The 20087-nt window shown below is 46.8% G+C and overlaps 1 protein-coding gene across 1 annotated transcript in view; it reads left to right on the forward strand.

Annotated features, from left to right (window-relative positions):
- Positions 1 to 20087, forward strand: part of PSME1 (proteasome activator subunit 1) — a 73911-nt gene that overhangs the window by 38783 nt on the left and 15041 nt on the right. Inside the window, exons 6-9 of the mRNA XM_069761860.1 lie at positions 11098 to 11195; positions 11334 to 11402; positions 11484 to 11551; positions 13155 to 13209. Of these exons, the coding sequence (XP_069617961.1) occupies positions 11098 to 11195; positions 11334 to 11402; positions 11484 to 11551; positions 13155 to 13209 (290 nt within the window). The remainder of the gene's footprint in view (positions 1 to 11097; positions 11196 to 11333; positions 11403 to 11483; positions 11552 to 13154; positions 13210 to 20087) is intronic.

Consider the following 20087-nt stretch of genomic DNA (forward strand, 5'->3'; position numbering starts at 1 on the left):
CTGCTGCCTGGCACTGGCTGCTCCAGGTAAGTTTATCATTAACTAGGATCCCCAAGTCCTTCTCCCTGTCAGATTTACCCAGTGGTTTCCCATTCAGTGTGTAATGGTGACATTGATTCCTTCTTCCCATGTGTATAACCTTACATTTATCATTGTTAAACCTCATCTGCCACCTTTCAGCCCAAGTTTCCAACTTATCCAGATCCATCTGTAGCAGAATACTATCTTCTCTTGTATTAACTGCTTTACATAGTTTTGTATCATCTGCAAATATCGATATTTTACTGTGTAAACCTTCTACCAGATCATTAATGAATATGTTGAAGAGAACAGGTCCCAATACTGACCCCTGCGGTACCCCACTGGTCACAGCGACCCAGTTAGAGACTATACCATTTATAACCACCCTCTGCTTTCTATCACTAAGCCAGTTACTAACCCATTTACACACAATTTCCCCCAGACCAAGCATTCTCATTTTGTGTACCAACCTCTTGTGCGGCACGGTATCAAACGCTTTGGAAAAATCGAGATATACCACGTCCAATGACTCACCGTGGTCCAGCCTATAGCTTACCTCTTCATAAAAACTGATTAGATTGGTTTGACAGGAGCGATTTCTCATAAACCCATGCTAATATGGAGTTAAACAGTTATTCTCATTGAGATAATCCAGAATAACATCCCTCAGAAACCCTTCAAATATTTTACCAACAATAGAGGTTAGACTTACTGGCCTATAATTTCCAGGTTCACTTTTAGAGCCCTTTTTGAATATTGGCACCACATTTGCTATGCGCCAATCCTGCGGAACAGACCCTGTCGCTATAGAGTCCCTAAAAATAAGAAATAATGGTTTATCTATTACATTACTTAGTTCTCTTAGTACTCGTGGGTGTATGCCATCCAGACCCGGAGATTTATCTATGAGACAGAGTTGACTCAGAGTTGACTCAGAGTTGACTTGAGGCAGAGTTGAGACAGAGTTGACTCAACCTCTGTCCTGTGTCCTTGTGTGTTCCACATTGAGCATGGAGAAAAGAAAGAAGACCAAAAAACTGTCTGAGGACTTGAGAAACCAAATTGTGAGAAAGCATGAGCAATCTCAAAGCTACAAGTCCATCTCCAAAGACCTGAATGTTCCTGTGTCTACCGTGCGCAGTGTCATCAAGAAGTTTAAAGCCCATGGCACTGTGGCTAACCTCCCTAGGTGTGGACAGAAAAGAAAAATTGACAAGAGATTTCAACACAAGATTGTGCGGATGTTGGATAAAGAACCTAGACTTAAGGTACCTTCACACTGAACGATATCGCTAGCGATCCGTGACGTTGCAGCGTCCTGGCTAGCGATATCGTTCAGTTTGACACGCAGCAGCGATCAGGATCCTGCTGTGCCATCGTTGGTCGGCGCAGAAAGTCCAGAACTTTATTTCGTTGCTGGACTCCCGTGTGTGACGCAGATTCAGCGATGTCTTCACTGGTAACCAGGGTAAACATCGGGTTACTAAGCGCAGGGCCGTGCTTAGTAACCCAATGTTTACCCTGGTTACCAGTGTAAATGTTAAAAAAAACAAACACTACATACTTAAATTCCAATGCTCTGCTGGAATTTTAGACCATTCTTCTTTGGCAAACTGCTCCAGGTCCCTGATATTTGAAGGGTGCCTTCTCTAAACTGCCATTTTTAGATCTCTCCACAGGTGTTTTATGGGATTCAGGTCTGAACTCATTGCTGGCCACCTTAGAAGTCTCCAGTGCTTTCTCTCAAACCATTTTCTAGTGCTTTTTGAAGTGTGTTTTGGGTCATTGTCCTGCTGGAAGACCCATGACCTCTGAGGGAGACCCAGCTTTCTCACACTGGGCCCTACATTATGCTGCAAAATTTGTTGGTAGTCTTCAGACTTCATAATGCCATGCACATGGTCAAGCAGTCCAGTGCCAGAGGCAGCAAAGCAACCCCAAAACATCAGGGAACCTCCACCATGTTTGACTGTAGGGACCGTGTTCTTTTCTTTGTCCTCTCCGGCGCTCTGCTTCTCTGCACTGTGTAAGCGCAGCGGCCAGAAAGCACAGCGGTGACGTCACCGCTGTACTCTGCTTTCCGGCCGGCGCTTAGTGCAGAGAAGCAGAGCGCCGGAGAGGACAGACACCGAAATGTAAGTATGTAGTGTGTTTTTTTTTACGTTTACGCTGGTAACCAGGGTAAACATCGGGTTACTAAGAGCGGCCCTGTGCTTAGTAACCCGATGTTTACCCTGGTTACCAGGGGACTTCGCATAGTTGGTTGCTGGAGAGCTGTCTGTGTGACAGCTCTCCAGCGACCACACAGCGACGCTGCAGCGATCGGGATCGTTGTCTAGATCGCTGCAGCGTCGCTTAATGTGACGGTACCTTAACATCCAAACAAGTTCAAGCTGCCCTGCAGTCCGAGGGTACAACAGTGTCAACCCGTACTATCCGTCGGCGTCTGAATGAAAAGGGACTGTATGATAGGAGACACAGGAAGACCCCACTTCTTATCCCGAGACATAAAAAAGCCAGGCTGGAGTTGGCCAAAACTTACCTGAAAAAGCCTAAAACGTTTTGGAAGAATATTCTCTGGTCAGGTGAGACAAAAGTAGAGCTTTTTGGGCAAAGGCATCAACATAGAGTTTACACGAGAAAAAAAGAGGCATTCAAAGAAAAGAACACGGTCCCTACAGTCAAACATGGTGGAGGTTCCCTGATGTTTTGGGGTTGCTTTGCTGCCTCTGTCACTGGACTGCTTGACCATGTGCATGGCATTATGAAGTCTGAAGACTACCAACAAATTTTGCAGCATAATGTAGGGCCCAGTGTAAGAAAGCTGGGTCTCCCTCAGAGGTCATGGGTCTTCCAGCGGGACAATGACCCAAAACACACTTCAAAAAGCACTAGAAAATGGTTTGAGAGAAAGCACTGGAGACTTCTAAGGTGGCCAGCAATAAGTTCAGACCTGAATCCCATAGAACACCTGTGGAGAGATCTAAAAATGGCAGTTTGGGGAAGGCACCCTTCAAATATCAGGGACCTGGAGCAGTTTGCCAAAGAAGAGTGGTCTAAAATTCCAGCAGAGCATTGTAAGAAACTCATTGATGGTTACTGGAAGCGGTTGGTCGCAGTTATTTTGGCTAAAGGTTGTGCAACCAAGTATTAGGCTGAGGGTGCCAATACTTTTGTCTGGCCCATTTTTGGAGTTTTGTGTGAAATGATCGATGTTTTGCTTTTTGCTTCATTCTCTTTTGTGTTTTTTCATTTAAGACAAATTAAATGAAGATGATAATGCCAAAGAATTCGTGATTGCAATCATTTTCAGGAAGAAACTGAGTATTATCTGACAGAATTGCAGGGGTGTTAATACTTTTGGCCATGACTGTAGATGTGTTACTGCCATCAATTTCAAAATTAGTTAATTTTTAATTCAAATGAAATGTCTAATTTTCAACTTCTTATCTGTATTCAGTTATGAATACAATATGGTTATAAGAAATTTTCAAATCATTAAATTTTTTTTTTTTGGGGGGGGTGGATTTTGCACAGCGTTCCAACTTTTTTGAAATTGGGGTTGTATTATTCAATGGTTAAAGTGGATCTGTCACAATATTTCATAACACAGACTGCATATGTTATTACATGTTTGAATTGAATAAAATTGAAAGTTTAAACTCAATCTCATCGAGCCTGATTGACAGCTCCTCAGTGTCCCTCCTCCCTGCCACTGATGACATCTCACAGTGCTCAGTACAAGCTGCAGCTGTCATTCAGGCTGGATGGAGGTTGAATATATTTGGAATCATGAGCTCTTTCACACTTCAGCTAAATAAAAAAAAATCTTATTTTATTATAATGATTACACAGATATTCTGACATGGAACTACAAAGTAAGTATTCTAGTCTCCTCAAGTCTATTTATTTGTCTATTACTTTTGATTGGCACCATTGATTTTACCATATCATGTACTGGAAAACAGGAAAAAAATTCCAAGTGCGGTGAAATTGCAAAATAAGTGCAATTCCACAATAGTTTTGGGGATTTTTTGTTACTATATTTACTAAATGCCAAAACTGACCTGCCATTATGATTCTCCAGGTCATTACAAGCTCATAGACACCAAACATGTCTAGGTTCTTTTCTTTCTCGCTTCATTGGGGGACACAGGTAACCATGGGTGTATGCTGCTGTTACTAGGAGGCTGACACTATGCAAATAAAGAAGTAGCTCCTCCTCGGCAGTATACACCCTCTGACAGACACCAGGCAACTCAGTTTTTGCTTAGTGTCTGTAGGAGGCGGACCTGGATCTAACCCCAGATCCGCATTTCTTTTACAGGGATTTGTTGTGTGTTATTAATCATTTCCCCTTTCTTTTTCAGATATTTTCTTCAGGGTAACAGGGTGCAGTTTTCTCACCCTGTTTTCCCCACTTTGAGCGGCCGAGAGAGCAGTGTGGTATCACCCACATCGCACCCTCTCGGACCCGCTGGGCAGGACTTCGTCCCCTGTCACCCATTCGGGTGTTCAGGGTGACCTTCTTTTCGGTGGCCAGTCCTGCCCGTTTTCCCCTCCTCATCCCTCTCCTCGGAGTGGGCTGAGAGGAAGATGGCGGGAAGTGACCCTCTCCCCCTGTTTAGGGATCGACGCCTTCTGCGCCGGAGTTTGTGGCGCGGGAAGGAGGACTTCTTCCAGGACCCTCTACTCCACCAGGGATCCTGATGTTTCCTCATCTTCAGGTAGGGGATTTTTAATCAACAAACCACCTCTTCCCCCCCCCCCCCCTTGTGCCCAGCAGTGATCGCCTCTTACCAGTCCTCCTTTCTGATAAGGGGACCAAGGAGGGAGAGGGCCACATTCTCAGCGTCGGGACGCGCTATCGCCGCAGGAAGGGGAGCAGAAACGCTAGCATCTTTTTCCCCCTCTTTATTCAAACTTGCAGGCGCGCGCCCGCCATTTCTCCTCTGTCTCCCGGTCTTTTTCTTTCTTTTTGGCGCTTGAGCGCCCTCTTGTGGCGGCCGGCGGTATTGCGGCCGGGACGTTCTCAGCGTCTTAAGGGGCATTCCTTTCTATCCCCCTGGTGTCTGTGCACGCCCACGGCGTCGCACTGTCCCCGCGCTTTTTTCTCCTGCTTCCTGCTCCCTGTCAGTGTCTGCTCACCGCGTGGGACAGAGGATTTTCTCTGGGAACACAGGCACCTGCGGCTTTCGCTGTTGCTGTCCGTCAGCAGGCTCAGCGCTACTAGTACTCCACCTGGCAGTATTTCTCCGTGGACAAGGTAATATCCACCTATGTCTGACCCCACCCCGGCCTTTAGCCCCTCGGCCATCCATTACGCCTGCGCTCACTGTAAGAAAAAGTGGGCCTCAGGTCAGCCTTCACCCTTCTGCCCGGCCTGTGTTCCTCCCATCATGTCCGTCCCTCAGGAAGCTCCTAGGTCCCGGGATGAGTGCACCCCCCCTCCCCCGGAGTGGGCTGTTGCAATGTCTCAATCAGTGTCCGACCTGACTAAGGTGTCTCAGTCCCTGGTCCAGGCACTTGAACGTATCCCGCTTCTCTCTAATGCCACCAGTGCCATGAACGCCTCACACGGCGATTCGCTCGCACCTGTCCAGGACCCTCACAGAGGCAGACCAGACAAAAGAGACAGAAAACGGACCTTATCTAGATCCTCGTCCAGTTCCCTGGATGGGATTCCTCTATCTGCCCGTTCCCCCTCCTCGCAGGCGGACGTCGGGTCTGATCTATCCTCTCAGTCGGAATCTGACTCGGATGCAGATCAGACTTCCGGAACACAGGAGATGGTTGATTGCCTTATTTCAGCTATCATTCAGATGCTGGAACTTAAGGAGGTTGAAGCAAGCTCTCAGGACGTCTCCGTTGCGTTTAAACGGATTAAACGTCCCTCTAGGTTTTTTCCTAATCACAAGGAGTTTGACAACACTACCTCTACACACTGGGAAAACCCTGGCAAGCGTTTCCCTGGCAGGAAACGGCTTGACGTATTATACCCTTTTCACTCCGACCTTGTCTCCAAATGGTCCGAGTCTCCTAAGGTCGACCCACCTGTGTCCAGGCTATCCTCGCAGACAGTTCTGTCTATCCCGGACGTGGCTTCCCTTGAGGACCCCACGGACAGACAGATCGAGGCACTAGCAAAATCGGCATTTGAGGCTTCCGGAGCCTCCCTTTGCCCTAGTTTCGCCTCGTCATGGGTAGCCAAGGCTGTATCAGCCTGGGCCAAGACCCTGCGCAGGGGCATTTTAGCTTCTGCTCCTGCTGAGGAACTGTCCGAATTAGCGGATCAGATTTTGCTGGCAGGAAAATACCTCATGAATGCCTCCCTCGATGCAGCGGCCTGCTCTACCAGGGCTAACGGCAATATTGTCTCCATTCGCCGGATTCCTTGGCTAAAGGCGTGGAACGTTGACCCCGCTTCTAAGAAATCGCTCACTGGTCTACCTTTCCAGGGTTCCAGACTCTTCGGCACACAACTAGATCAAATGATAAGAGGTAAAAGTACCTCTTTACCCCAGTCCAAGCCGAAACATCCCTTCAAGAGGAGGGGCCCTCAGTCCTTTCATCCCTTTCGGTCCTTTGCCTCTTCAGGAAATCCCACCCAGGACCGTTCCTCGTCACAAGGGGACAGAAGAAAACCTTCTTTCAGGCCTCCACCGCGTTGGAGAGCCAAGAGCCACCCCGCAAAACAATCGGGATCTCGGGGCCACAGGTTTTCTAATAAATGACGGGTTGCCCCCACCTGGAACTCCTTCCAGGGTGGGAGGCCGCGTTCTTCTGTTCTCAGAAGTTTGGCTTTCAGTAGTCGACGACGCCTGGGTCAGGGAGATCGTCACGTCAGGCTACAAAATAGAATTTTCTTCGCCCCCAGGAAGCCGTTTCATGCTCTCTCGTCCTCCCATACAGCCCTCTCATCTCCAAGGGCTTCTCCAGGCCGTCGAGTCACTCCTCACCTCAGGAGTCGTATTACCTGTGCCTTCTTGCGAACGATTTTCGGGTTTTTACTCAAACCTGTTCGTGGTTCCAAAAAAGGACGGCTCTCTACGTCCGATTTTGGATCTCAAGCGATTGAACCGCCATCTTCGGATTCGGTGCTTCAAAATGGAATCTCTGCGCTCAGTCATCGCGTCCATGGAGCCGGGAGAGTTTCTGTGCTCAGTGGACATTCGGGATGCGTACCTTCACGTTCCGATTTGCGTACAGCATCAGAGGTTCCTCCGGTTCGCGATCCACGAGCATCATTACCAGTTCACGGCCCTCCCTTTCGGGCTGGCATCTGCTCCCAGGGTCTTCACGAAGGTCATGGCAGCTGTCATGGCCATTCTGCGCTCAAAGAGGATCCTAGTAATCCCATACCTCGACGACCTCTTTATCAAGGGCTCGTCTCATCGGGATTGCAGCCAGAGCCTCCAGCTTACTCTGGACTCGCTAGTTTGCCTCAGCTGGTTAATCAACTACCAGAAGTCTTCCTTGATTCCAACCCAGCGTCTGGAGTTCCTGGGCATGGAATTCGACACCTCTCAGGCTCAGGTCTTCCTCCCCAAGGGGAAGTTCCTTTCTCTTCGTCGGGGTGTCAGAGCACTAAAGGGCCCGAATCCTCCGTCTCTCCGCCTCGCTATGAGGGTTCTGGGGAAAATGGTCGCTTCTATCGAGGCGGTCCCCTATGCCCAGTTCCACTCTCGTCCCCTCCAGCTGGCCCTTCTATCTGCCTGGGACAGGAATCCGTTTTCCCTGGACCGTCCCTTTCGCCTCTCTTACAAGGTGAGGCAGTCCCTCTCTTGGTGGACGCTGTCCACCTCCATTCTGCGCGGGAGGTCATTCCTCCCTCCCCACTGGCAGGTGATTACCACCGACGCCAGTCTCCAGGGTTGGGGAGCGGTCTTTCTCCACCTCACAGCCCAGGGCCGCTGGACGGCTCAGGAGGCGCACCTCCCTATCAACCTCTTGGAAATCAGAGCCATCTTCCTAGCCCTCATCTGCTGGGAGCCCCTCCTCTCTGAAAAGTCGGTCCGCATTCAGTCGGACAATGCCACGGCCGTGGCATACATAAACCACCACTCGCAGTAGTCAAGTCATGACTGAAGTGGCAAAAATTCTCAGATGGGCGGAGGATCACGTCCCCTCTCTGTCGGCCGTCCACCTTCCAGGGGTGGACAATTGGGAGGTTGACTTTCTAAGTCGCCAGGGCATCGTTGCGGGCGAGTGGTCTCTTCTTCCCGCAATCTTCAGCCAGATTTGCCAGCAGTGGGGCGTTCCAGACGTAGACTTGATGGCCTCCCGGGCAAACCACAAGGTTCCCCAATACGTCCCCAGATCTCGGGATCCGAGGGCCGTCGGATGCGACGCTCTCGTGATCTCATGGGCCCAGTTCCGGATGCCCTATCTGTTCCCGCCTCTCCCCTTGATCCCAAGGGTAGCAAAAAAGATCAAGACAGAAGGAGTCCCCCTACTCTTGGTAGCGCCAGATTGGCCTCGCAGGGCCTGGTACGCGGAACTGGTGAACATGCTATCGGACGTTCCGTGGAGGCTTCCAGATCTTCCGGACCTTCTTTCGCAGGGGCCCCTCTCCCACCCGAATTATCGGTCTCTGAATTTAACGGTATGGCTGTTGAGGCCGCGGTCCTGATAAACGCGGGTTTTTCGCATAGCGTCATCCAGACTATGATAAGGGCGAGGAAACCGGCTTCCTCGCGTATTTACCATAGATGTTGGAAGGCCTTTTTTCAGTGGTGCCAGGACAACAATCTGTTTCCTATGACCTTTTCCCTTCCTTCCCTTCTCAGCTTCCTTCAAACGGGCCTAGATTCGGGTCTTTCCCTTAGCACCTTGAAGGGTCAGATTTCCGCCCTATCCATTCTTTTTCAAAGAGACCTAGCTTCCCTACCTCAGGTGAGGACCTTCATCCAGGGGGTTGCTCATATAGCTCCCCCTTACCTTTCTCCTGTCAAGCCTTGGGATCTCAATCTCGTCTTAGACGCCCTCCAGCGGGCGCCCTTTGAACCGCTTCAGGACGTTTCCTTCTCGCTTCTATCCTGGAAGGTAGCCTTTTTGGTCGCCATCACCTCCATCAGAAGGGTGTCAGAACTGGCGGCATTATCCTGTCGTTCTCCCTTTCTAGTCCTGCATCAGGACAAGGTGGTTCTTCGTCCGGTTCCTTCCTTCTTAACGAAGGTAGTCTCATCCTTTCACATCAACGAGGACATTGTCCTCCCTTCCTTTTGCCCTTCCCCGGTTCATCCCTTGGAGAAATCGCTTCACATGTTGGATGTGGTTAGGGCTATCCGGATTTACCTCGCCAGAACTGCCTCTTTTCGTCAGGCCGATCCTCTGTTCGTCGTCTCAGATGGGCGTCGAAAGGGACTTCCCGCCTCCAAGACCACGATTGCTCGTTGGATCCGTTCGGCGGTTCTGGAGGCATACCGTGCCCAGGACAAGCAGTCTCCTTCGGGGGTGAGGGCTCACTCTACCCAGTGGGAGCTTCCTGGGCAGTTCGTCACCAAGCTTCGGCCTCGCAGGTTTGCAAGGCCGCAACGTGGTCATCCATGCACACCTTTGTTAAATTCTACGGGGTGCATACTCAGGCTTCCGCGGACGCGAGCCTGGGTAGGAGGATACTGCAGGCGGCGGTTTCTCACCGGCCGACCTAACTCCTCTTTTTCTGCAGAATATCCCGCCCTAGGGACTGCTTTTGGACGTCTCATGGTTACCTGTGTCCCCCAATGAAGCGAGAAAGAAAGAGGGATTTTTGGTTCTTACCGTAAATCTCTTTCTTGGAGCCTTCATTGAGGGACACAGCACCCTCCCTTGAAGTTGTACCGTGTTGGCTAACGTGCCGTTGTTGTGGGTTGGTACATAGGTTGAGTTTTTATATTACCTGTTCCTACTACTGCTTTTGCACCAACTGAGTTGCCTGGTGCCTGTCGGAGGGTGTATACTGCCGGGGAGGAGCTACTTCTTTATTTGCATAGTGTCAGCCTCCTAGTGACAGCAGCATACACCCATGGTTACCTGTGTCCCCCAATGAAGGCTCCAAGAAAGAGATTTTACGGTAAGAACCAAAAATCCCTCTTTTTTATTTAAGTGGTGAAAAAAAAATCCAAAGTTTGTAAAGAAAAAAAATGTCACCATTTTCCAAGACCCATTTTTCGGGATCTGGGGTTGGGTGACGGCTTATTTTTTGCATGGCGAGCTGACGTTTTTAATGATACCATTTTGGTGCAGATACATTCTTTTGATCGCCTGTTATTGCATTTTATTGCAAGGTTGCAGCAACCAAAAAAACATAATTCTGAGGTTTTGATTTTTTTTCTCATGCCTTTTACCAATCGGATTAATTCTTTTTATATATTGATAGATCAGACGATTCTGAATACGGCGATACCAAATATTTTTTATATTTTTAAAAAAATTTTTTTGTACTGTTTACTTGCTTCAATAGTCCCCATGGAAGACTAGAAGCTGCGATCATCTGATAGTTTTTGCTACAAAGAGCAGGGCTTCAGCTCTGCTCGATGTAGCAGAAATGCTCACTTGCTATGAATGCCGACCGTTGGGGGGCACTCATAGTTATCCGGCTATGACAACCACAGGGGTCTCCTTCAGACCCCGGGTTGTCATGCCAACCCATCTGTGACCTGCGGTCATGTGACATGGGTGCCAATGGGAGAAGGTCAGGACACGCTTCCTGGACGTGCATGTTAAATGCCGCTGTCAGAGCTTGACAGCGGCATTTAACATGTTAACAGCTGCGGGTGAATCGCCATTCCACCCGCGGCTGTTAGGGGCACATGAAAGCTGATCGAATCAACTATCATGTGCCAGAAAAGGTGCGGGCTCATCGCCGGAGCCCACACCAAATAGGGGGAGGCATCCAATGACGAACACTGCACGTCATTGGATGTTAAGGGGTTAAAGCATTTTTATGTTGAGAACCATTCTACCACCTATCACATGCAATAAATATTTGACAATAAATACCAAAAATGTATGGCCTATTTTATATAGCAGTTTATTGGTCATTCGGAGCCATCCTAAACGTTTCCATTTAATGTATTATACTTCTTTCTTCAGGCCCTCCCTGTGGTCCAGTTTCCTGCAATGACAAAATCACAAGTTTGCAAAGAAAGATCAAGATAGAAATTCAGCAATTAAAGGAAAATTTGGTTACGGTAAGAGATAGTGGCAAGCTGGAACATAATAGCATTGAGGGTATAGGCTGGAAGATGAGAAAATGTGGTAGCTAAAAATGAAAAATGGCAAGACGTCGGATAAGCACTTCTATACTCTGTATGTTATGTCCTTCTCAGATTACTCTTTGGCTGCAGCTTCAGATTCCACAGATTGAGGACGGGAATAACTTTGGCGTTGCAGTTCAGGTGAGCCGAGTGATCCTCGTACATGATGTAACACTGTAATTTATATTGAATGTTACCAAATTCATCTTCTTATGTTCTTAGGAAAAAGTATTTGAACTAATGACAAGTGTGAGGACCAAGATAGATGCATCTCATACTCAGATATCAAAGTAAGTGTCATTTCTAAATGGCAAGCGAAAGCACTAACGTATAACTGCACTTTTAGGTAACTTTTCAGGATAAGCTGTCATGTGTGCGAATATAAAGAGTAACACTTTTTCTAGCCATTAAATTATTTTTATCTTCCATTTTTATTCTTGAGCTAGAAACCTGAGCAGTTTTGCATTGTGCTTTTCTGCTTTGGCTTTATTTTCTCTGGCAGATATGTTTGACTCTGAAATGCTGTGGAGTTTCAAAGAAAAACTTATTTTAAAAGCTGCACTGGAGACTAGTCAGACCGGCAGGTCACCAGCGGTTTCTCCCCTTCCGCTGGTCTGAATAGACAGGGCTCAGGAATTGTCTCCAATTAAGCACATTGTCATGCAGTGACCCCTGTTACAGCTAGGGGACGCTGTATGTTCTCAGAATACACACGGAGGTGTATTGAGGCCATGGGAGTAATTGTGATGGCCGGTATGTGTCGCAGAGGAGGTCCTCTGCGCTGTAAGCTAGTAATGTTGTTGTTCTGGGACCTGTAGTCCGACAAGTATTTGTTTAGTTTAAAGGGAGGGTTTCAGGTCGGAGAGCTGGGCGGGTCTGACTAACCACACACCTCCCACCTATGGAGGTGGTTACAGCTACATAATGTGACCAGGGTTTGGGTCACATGGGCTCTGTGTTCAGAGTGTATGGACCTGAATGGTCAGAGTGTAAGGTCCTGGATGGCCTGTGTTGGAAGATCCTGGGAGTAGGATCAGATTCCTGGAAAAGCACATAGTGAGGCCATGGATCTGAAGGCCTGTGTGTTGGAAGGTCCAAGGAGTGGACTTCCTGAATAGCACATGGAGAGGCCCTATGTGCAGAGTCTGTGACGGCACTGCGTTGGGGAAGCTAGTGTTCCTTCTGCGGGTCTGGACTGTCAGGTGGCCTGGTGAGCAAGGCATGGTCTGGGACAGTGATCCCAGTAAGGCAGTTTTCCTGGGAGTGAGAACTGACAAGGAGTCAGCATGTGGAGCAGAAGCTCCAGGAAGGTAACCAAGAGTTAGGGGAACTGTGTGCACTGACGAGGGTCAGTTAATGAACTGTGCGGTCACTCATGGTAACTGGATGGAGTAAGGTCCAGCATGTTTAGAGACTGCAACTTAATGATGTCTGTTGGTGCTTATTGGACAAAGAGGTCCGGCGTGTTTAGTGACTGCGAGTTAAAGCCGTCTAATATGAAGTGCTATCGACTATGTGTTAGCTCTTTGATGTGCAACATGGCCTACGGTGCGGTTTATGATGTTTAAATAAACCGGAATAGACTGTTTTTGTGAGAATATGTTTCTGTGAGCTTCAATCCCATTGCCAAGCGAGTGTCCCCCAACACATGCAGTAAACGCTATCCTACAACATCTATGACATCACTGGTTGGCAATTGCAAAAGGAACTGCCAACAGAGGATCTTGATGAATTTGCGTATACAAGTACATCCAGCATAGCAGCACACTATTAATACCCTTATTAGTAGTATGCCAAGGTGTGTAAGTGTGTGTCTTTCTGCATGTTTCTACTCCTATGGCGAATGGAAGAAACATGACAAACTTGAAATCATGTTATTATTGCCTTCTTTAGATATCTTTCTGATCGAGGAGATGCAGTGGCCAAAGCGTCAAAAAGCCCTCATGTGGTAAGCCTAAGCATTGCTTGTCCTTAAAGGGAAGCTGTCATCAGAAAATTACCTATTGTTTTAATCTGGTTTTGCTTTTCATGCATTTTTAAAATAACTGGTTATATTTTTTTTTGCATCACAATAGAAAAAAACGAAATTAGTAATCCTGCAATTGTCATAGGTGAACTTTTTTTCTTGCACTTGTCAGTACATAATTTTTTATTCTCATACAGTGGGTACGGAAAGTATTCAGACCCCTTTAAATTTTTCACTCTTTGTTTCATTGCAGCCATTTGGTAAATTCAAAAAAGTTATTTTTTTTCTCATTAATGTACACTCTGCACCCCATCCAGAAATGTAGAAATTTAGCAAAAGTATTAAAGGGAACCTGTCACCCCGAAAATCGCGGGTGAGGTAAGCCCACCGGCATCAGGGGCTTGTCTACAGCATTCTGTAATGCTGTAGATAAGCCCCCGATGTTACCTGAAAGAGGAGAAAAAGACGTTATATTATACTCACCCAGGGGCGGTCCCGCTGCTGGTCAGGTCAGATGGGCGTCTCTGGTCCGCTGTGGCGCCTCCCATCTTTATTACAAGACGTCCTCTTCTGATCTTCAGCCACAGCTTCGGCACAGGCGTACTTTGTCTGCCCTGTTGAGGGCACAACAAAGTACTGCAGTGCGCAGGCGCCGGAAAGGTCAGAGAGGCCCGGCGCCTGCGCACTGCAGTACTTTGCTCTGCCCTTAACAGGGCAGACAAAGTACGCCTGCGCCGGAGCCGTGGCTGAAGATCAGAAGAGGACGTCATGGATAGAAGATGGGAGGCGCCGCAGCGGACCAGAGACGCCCATCCGACCTGACCAGCAGCGGGACCGCCCCTGGGTAAGTATAATCTAACGTCTTTTTCTCCTCTTTCAGGTAACATCGGGGGCTTATCTACAGCATTACAGAATGCTGTAGATAAGCCCCTGATGCCGGTGGGCTTACCTCACCCGCGATTTTCGGGGTGACAGGTTCCCTTTAAAAAAGAAAAACTGAATGGTCAGAAGTATTCAGACCCTTTGCTAAATATTGAGTAGAAGCACCCTTTTGAGCTAGTAGTCTTTTTGGAAATGACGCAGCAAGTTTTTCACACCTGGATTTGGAGATCCTCTGCCATTCTTTCTTGCAGATTATCTCCTGTTCCGTCAGGTTGGTAAGCCCTCATGTGGTAAGCCTAAGCATTGCTTGTCCTTAAAGGGAAGCTGTCATCAGAAAATTACCTGTTGTTTTATTCTGGTTTTGCTTTTCATGCATTTTTAAAATAACTGGTTATATTTTTTTTGCATCACAATAGAAAAAAACGAAATTAGTAATCCTGCAATTGTCATTGGTGAACTTTTTTTCTTGCACTTGTCAGTACATAATTTTTATTCTCATACAGTGGGTACGGAAAGTATTCAGACCCCTTTAAATTTTTCACTCTTTGTTTCATTGCAGCCATTTGGTAAATTCAAAAAAGTTCATTTTTTTCTCATTAATGTACACTCTGCACCCCATCCAGAAATGTAGAAATTTAGCAAAAGTATTAAAAAAGAAAAACTGAATGGTCAGAAGTATTCAGACCCTTTGCTAAGTATTGAGTAGAAGCACCCTTTTGAGCTAGTACAGTCTTTTTGGAAATGACGCAGCAAGTTTTTCACACCTGGATTTGGGGATCCTCTGCCATTCTTTCTTGCAGATTATCTCCTGTTCCGTCAGGTTGGATGGTGAACGTTGGTGGACAGCCATTTTCAGGTCTCTCCAGAGAAGCTCAATTGGGTTTAGGTCAGGGCTCTGACTGGGTCAGTCAAGAATGGTCACAGAGATGTTCTGAAGCCACTCCTTTGTTATTTTAGCTGTGTGCTTAGGGTCATTGTCTTCTTGGAAGGTGAACCTTCTGCCAAGTCTGAGGTCCAGAGCACTCTGGAAGAGGTTTTCATCCAGGATATCTATGTACTTGGCCACAATCATGTTTCCTTCAATGGCAACCAGTCGTCCTGTCCCTGCAGCTGAAAAACACCCCCATAGCATGATGATGCCACAACAAAGTATCACTGTTGGGATTGTATTGGGCAGGTGATGAGAAGTGCCTGGTTTTCTCCACACATACCGCTTAGAATTATCACCAAAAAGGTCTATCTTAGTCTCATCAGACCAAAGAATCTTATTTCCCATTGTCTGGGAGTCTGTCATGTGTTTTTTAGCAAACTCTATGCGGGCTTTCATATGTCTTGCACTGAGGAGAGGCTTCCATCGGGCCACTCTGCCATAAAGGCCCGACTGGTAGAGGGCTGCAGTGATAGTTGACTTTGTGGAACTTTTTCCCATCCCCCTACTGCATTTCTGGAGCTCAGCCACAGCGATCTTGGGGTTCTTCTTTACCTCTTTCACCAAGGCTCTTCTCCGACGATCGCTCAGTTTGGCCAGACTTCTGGTGGTCCCAAATTCTTCCATTTAATGATTATGGAGGCCACTGTGCTCTTAGGAACCTTGAGTACTGCAGAAATTGTTTTATATCCTTGGCCAGATCTGTGCCGTGCCACAATTCTGTCTCTGAGCTCCTTGGCCAGTTCCTTTGACCTCATGATTCTCATTTGGTCTAACATGTACTGTGAGGTCTTATATAGACATGTCCCTTTCCAAATCAAGTCCTATCAGTTTAATTAAATACAGCTGGACTCCAATGAACGAGTAGAACCATCTCAAGGAGGATCACAAGGGAATGGACAGCATGTGACTTACATATTAGTGTCTGAGCAAAGGGTCTGAATACTTATGACCATGTGATATTTCAGTTTTTCTTTTTCAATAAATATGCAAAAATTGCTACATTTCTGATTTTTTTTCAGTCAAGATGGGGTGCAGAGTGTACATTAATGAGGAAAAAAATAAACTTTTTTGAATTTAGCAAATGGCTTCAATGAAACAAAGAGTGAAATTTTTAAAGGGGTCTGAATACTTTCCGTACCCACTGTACTTTCAGGAAGCGTTTTCTGCAAGGCTATTAGAGGCAGGATTAATGATAAGCAATATCATACAGCAGATAAAGCATCCGGCATTCACAATTGGCAATGTCACACCTGTCCCCAATCCTTTCCCTTCATAATAACCTTTGCCCGGGCTCATTTTATGCTTGAATACAAAATATAGGGTAACGGTCTGACCATTGTAGCTATGTACAGTGGGGCAAAAAAGTATTTAGTCAGTCAGCAATAGTGCAAGTTCCACCACTTAAAAAGATGAGAGGCGTCTGTAATTTACATCATAGGTAGACCTCAACTATGGGAGACAAACTGAGAAAAAAAATCCAGAAAATCACATTGTCTGTTTTTTTAACATTTTATTTGCATATTATGGTGGAAAATAAGTATTTGGTCAGAAACAAAATTTCATCTCAATACTTTGTAATATATCCTTTGTTGGCAATGACAGAGGTCAAACGTTTTCTGTAAGTCTTCACAAGGTTGCCACACACTGTTGTTGGTATGTTGGCCCATTCCTCCATGCAGATCTCCTCTAGAGCAGTGATGTTTTTGGCTTTTCGCTTGGCAACACGGACTTTCAACTCCCTCCAAAGGTTTTCTATAGGGTTGAGATCTGGAGACTGGCTAGGCCACTCCAGGACCTTGAAATGCTTCTTACGAAGCCACTCCTTCGTTGCCCTGGCGGTGTGCTTTGGATCATTGTCATGTTGAAAGACCCAGCCACGTTTCATCTTCAATGCCCTTGCTGATGGAAGGAGGTTTGCACTCAAAATCTCACGATACATGGCCCCATTCATTCTTTCATGTACACGGATCAGTCGTCCTGGCCCCTTTGCAGAGAAACAGCCCCAAAGCATGATGTTTCCACCACCATGCTTTACAGTAGGTATGGTGTTTGATGGATGCAACTCAGTATTCTTTTTCCTCCAAACACGACAAGTTGTGTTTCTACCAAACAGTTCCAGTTTGGTTTCATCAGACCATAGGACATTCTCCCAAAACTCCTCTGGATCATCCAAATGCTCTCTAGCAAACTTCAGACGGGCCCAGACATGTACTGGCTTAAGCAGTGGGACACGTCTGGCACTGCAGGATCTGAGTCCATGGTGGCGTAGTGTGTTACTTATGGTAGGCCTTGTTACATTGGTCCCAGCTCTCTGCAGTTCATTCACTAGGTCCCTCCGCGTGGTTCTGGGATTTTTGCTCACCGTTCTTGTGATCATTCTGACCCCACGGGGTGGGATTTTGCGTGGAGCCCCAGATCGAGGGAGATTATCAGTGGTCTTGTATGTCTTCCATTTTCTAATTATTGCTCTCACTGTTGATTTCTTCACTCCAAGCTGGTTGGCTATTGCAGATTCAGTCTTCCCAGCCTGGTGCAGGGCTACAATTTTGTTTCTGGTGTCCTTTGACAGCTCTTTGGTCTTCACTATAGTGGAGTTTGGAGTCAGACTGTTTGAGGGTGTGCACAGGTGTCTTTTTATACTGATAACAAGTTTAAACAGGTGCCATTACTACAGGTAATGAGTGGAGGAAAGAGGAGACTCTTAAAGAAGAAGTTACAGGTCTGTGACAGCCAGAAATCTTGATTGTTTGTTTCTGAGCAAATACTTATTTTCCACCATAATATGCAAATAAAATGTTAAAAAAACAGACAATGTGATTTTCTGGATTTTTTGTTCTCAGTTTGTCTCCCAAAGTTGAGGTCTACCTATGATGTAAATTACAGACGCCTCTCATCTTTTTAAGTGGTGGAACTTGCACTATTGCTGACTGACTAAATACTTTTTTGCCCCACTGTACATGCGTTCTTTCCTGAAACAACAAAAGTGAAAGATTACACAGCCACAATGACCAGTAAGAAAATTGCAAGATTTCTATTTTTTTTTATTTTTAATACTGATTCTGAAATAGTAAAAAAAAAAACATTGTAAAAAATAATGAAACAATACATTTGACACAAAAATGTGTTTTCTGATGATGGCTTCCTTTTAAAGGGAATAGATACAAGTAACTAAAGGAAATATCATTATAAATAAATTCCTTAATACCTTCAATCAGCAATTAAAATGTTCGCCGTTTTGTTACCTCTGACAGGAATGTCCTACAATGCTTATAACAGCTGTCCCCAACCACCTGTGACTTGCGGGCCCATGATGTGTGCCTCACAGATGTATGCCAGCTTGTTATATTAGCACCAGTTCTAACTGTTATGAAAAGCAGGTCTCCAGATGGTGACTTTTGTGAGTAGCCCCACACAGAAGTGCAGATCTGGATGTGCATATGCTGGTCTTGGGGGTTTAGATAGGTAGGCTGGAAATAGGATGACACTGCCAGTCATAAGAGGTGAAGCTTGATGCAAGTGCTTCATGCGAGTATACTGAATGAGAGTCTGGATGTAAATATTCAGATTCCTTGTGATTTCTGTGGGAAAGCATTAGTTGTCATTATACTGACAATTGGGGCTCTGGGTGTCACTACTGTGGTAGAAGCAGGAGCTGTATGTCATTACTCAGGGGCTTCTGGAAGTTGCTTATGACCCTTCATCATAGATGAATGTGGCTTTCGAGGTAAGAAAGGTTGGAGACCACTGGTTTATAGGGTAGCTGACCGTGAGCATGTGCAGTAGAAAGCTCTGCTCCCTTTTGTGTAGGAAGATGTGCTCACCATAGATATTCTGGTCTAATATTGAAGAAAACAGGGGTCCTGAGGTAAGAACAAGCTGCTCACACTATCTATATGATCTAATATCTAATAGTGGAGATACAGGCAGGAATGCTAAGGTAAGAAGAAGCTGCTCAGACTGCTGTCTACCCTGAAATCTGATCTGATCCCTGGAGATACCAGAGATAGTGAGGTAGGAAGAAGCTGCTCTCACCCTGTCTGATTTAATACTAGAGAAACTAGGTGTGCACAGGAAAGATGAGATTGCTGACACTGCTGTCTACTCTGTCATTCTGATCTAGTACTGAAGATAGCAGGTATGCTCTCACAGTGCTGACAACCCTGTCGTTTTAATATAATACTGAAGATACCAGCATACCTCCCAACCGTCCCGGATCCAGCGGGACTGTCCCGATTATAACAGTCAGCCCTGCGATCCGGGGCAGGAGATTAGTTGTCCTGCACTAGTTGGGAGGTGTGTATATCACCCGGTCAGCTCCCTGAGTCCCTGCACCCGCAGAGCAGCACACCACATATTGGCTGCTCTGTGCGCACAGGACCTGTGATGAGGTCACAGGATGGGAGGAGTCAGCGGGTCACATGATTGGGAGGACCTCCGTGTACAGGACTCTGCTAGTTGTCATGACGCTGGACGAGGGTAAGCGTATGTGTGAGGTCAGGAGGTGTTTACAGTGTGGATGTAGCAGAGCCGTGTGTGTACGAGGTGTATGGATCGGAGCAGCGTGTGAAAGGTGTATGGAGCGGAGTCGTGTGTGTAAGACGTGTACGGAGCGGAGCCATGTGTGTAAGAGGTGTGCAGATCGGAGCAGAGTGTGAAAGGTGTAAGGAGCAGAGTCGTGTGTACGATGTGTATGAAGCACAGCCGCGTGTGTACGAAGTGTACGGAGCGGAGCAGCATGTGAAAGGTGTACGGAGCTTAGCCATGTGTGTGTGAGGTCTGTACGGAGCAGAGCAGCGTGTGAAAGGTGTACGGAGCAGAATCGTGTGTGTACGAGGTGTACGTAGCAGAGTCGTGTGTGTACGAGGTGTATGGATCGGAGCAGCGTGTGAAAGGTGTATGGAGCGGAGTCGTGTGTGTAAGACGTGTACGGAGCGGAGCCATGTGTGTAAGAGGTGTGCAGATCGGAGCAGAGTGTGAAAGGTGTAAGGAGCAGAGTCGTGTGTACGATGTGTATGGAGCACAGCCGCGTGTGTACGAAGTGTACGGA

The sequence above is a fragment of the Ranitomeya imitator genome, chromosome 1 (genome assembly GCF_032444005.1).
Source record: "Ranitomeya imitator isolate aRanImi1 chromosome 1, aRanImi1.pri, whole genome shotgun sequence".
Lineage (NCBI taxonomy): Eukaryota > Metazoa > Chordata > Amphibia > Anura > Dendrobatidae > Ranitomeya > Ranitomeya imitator.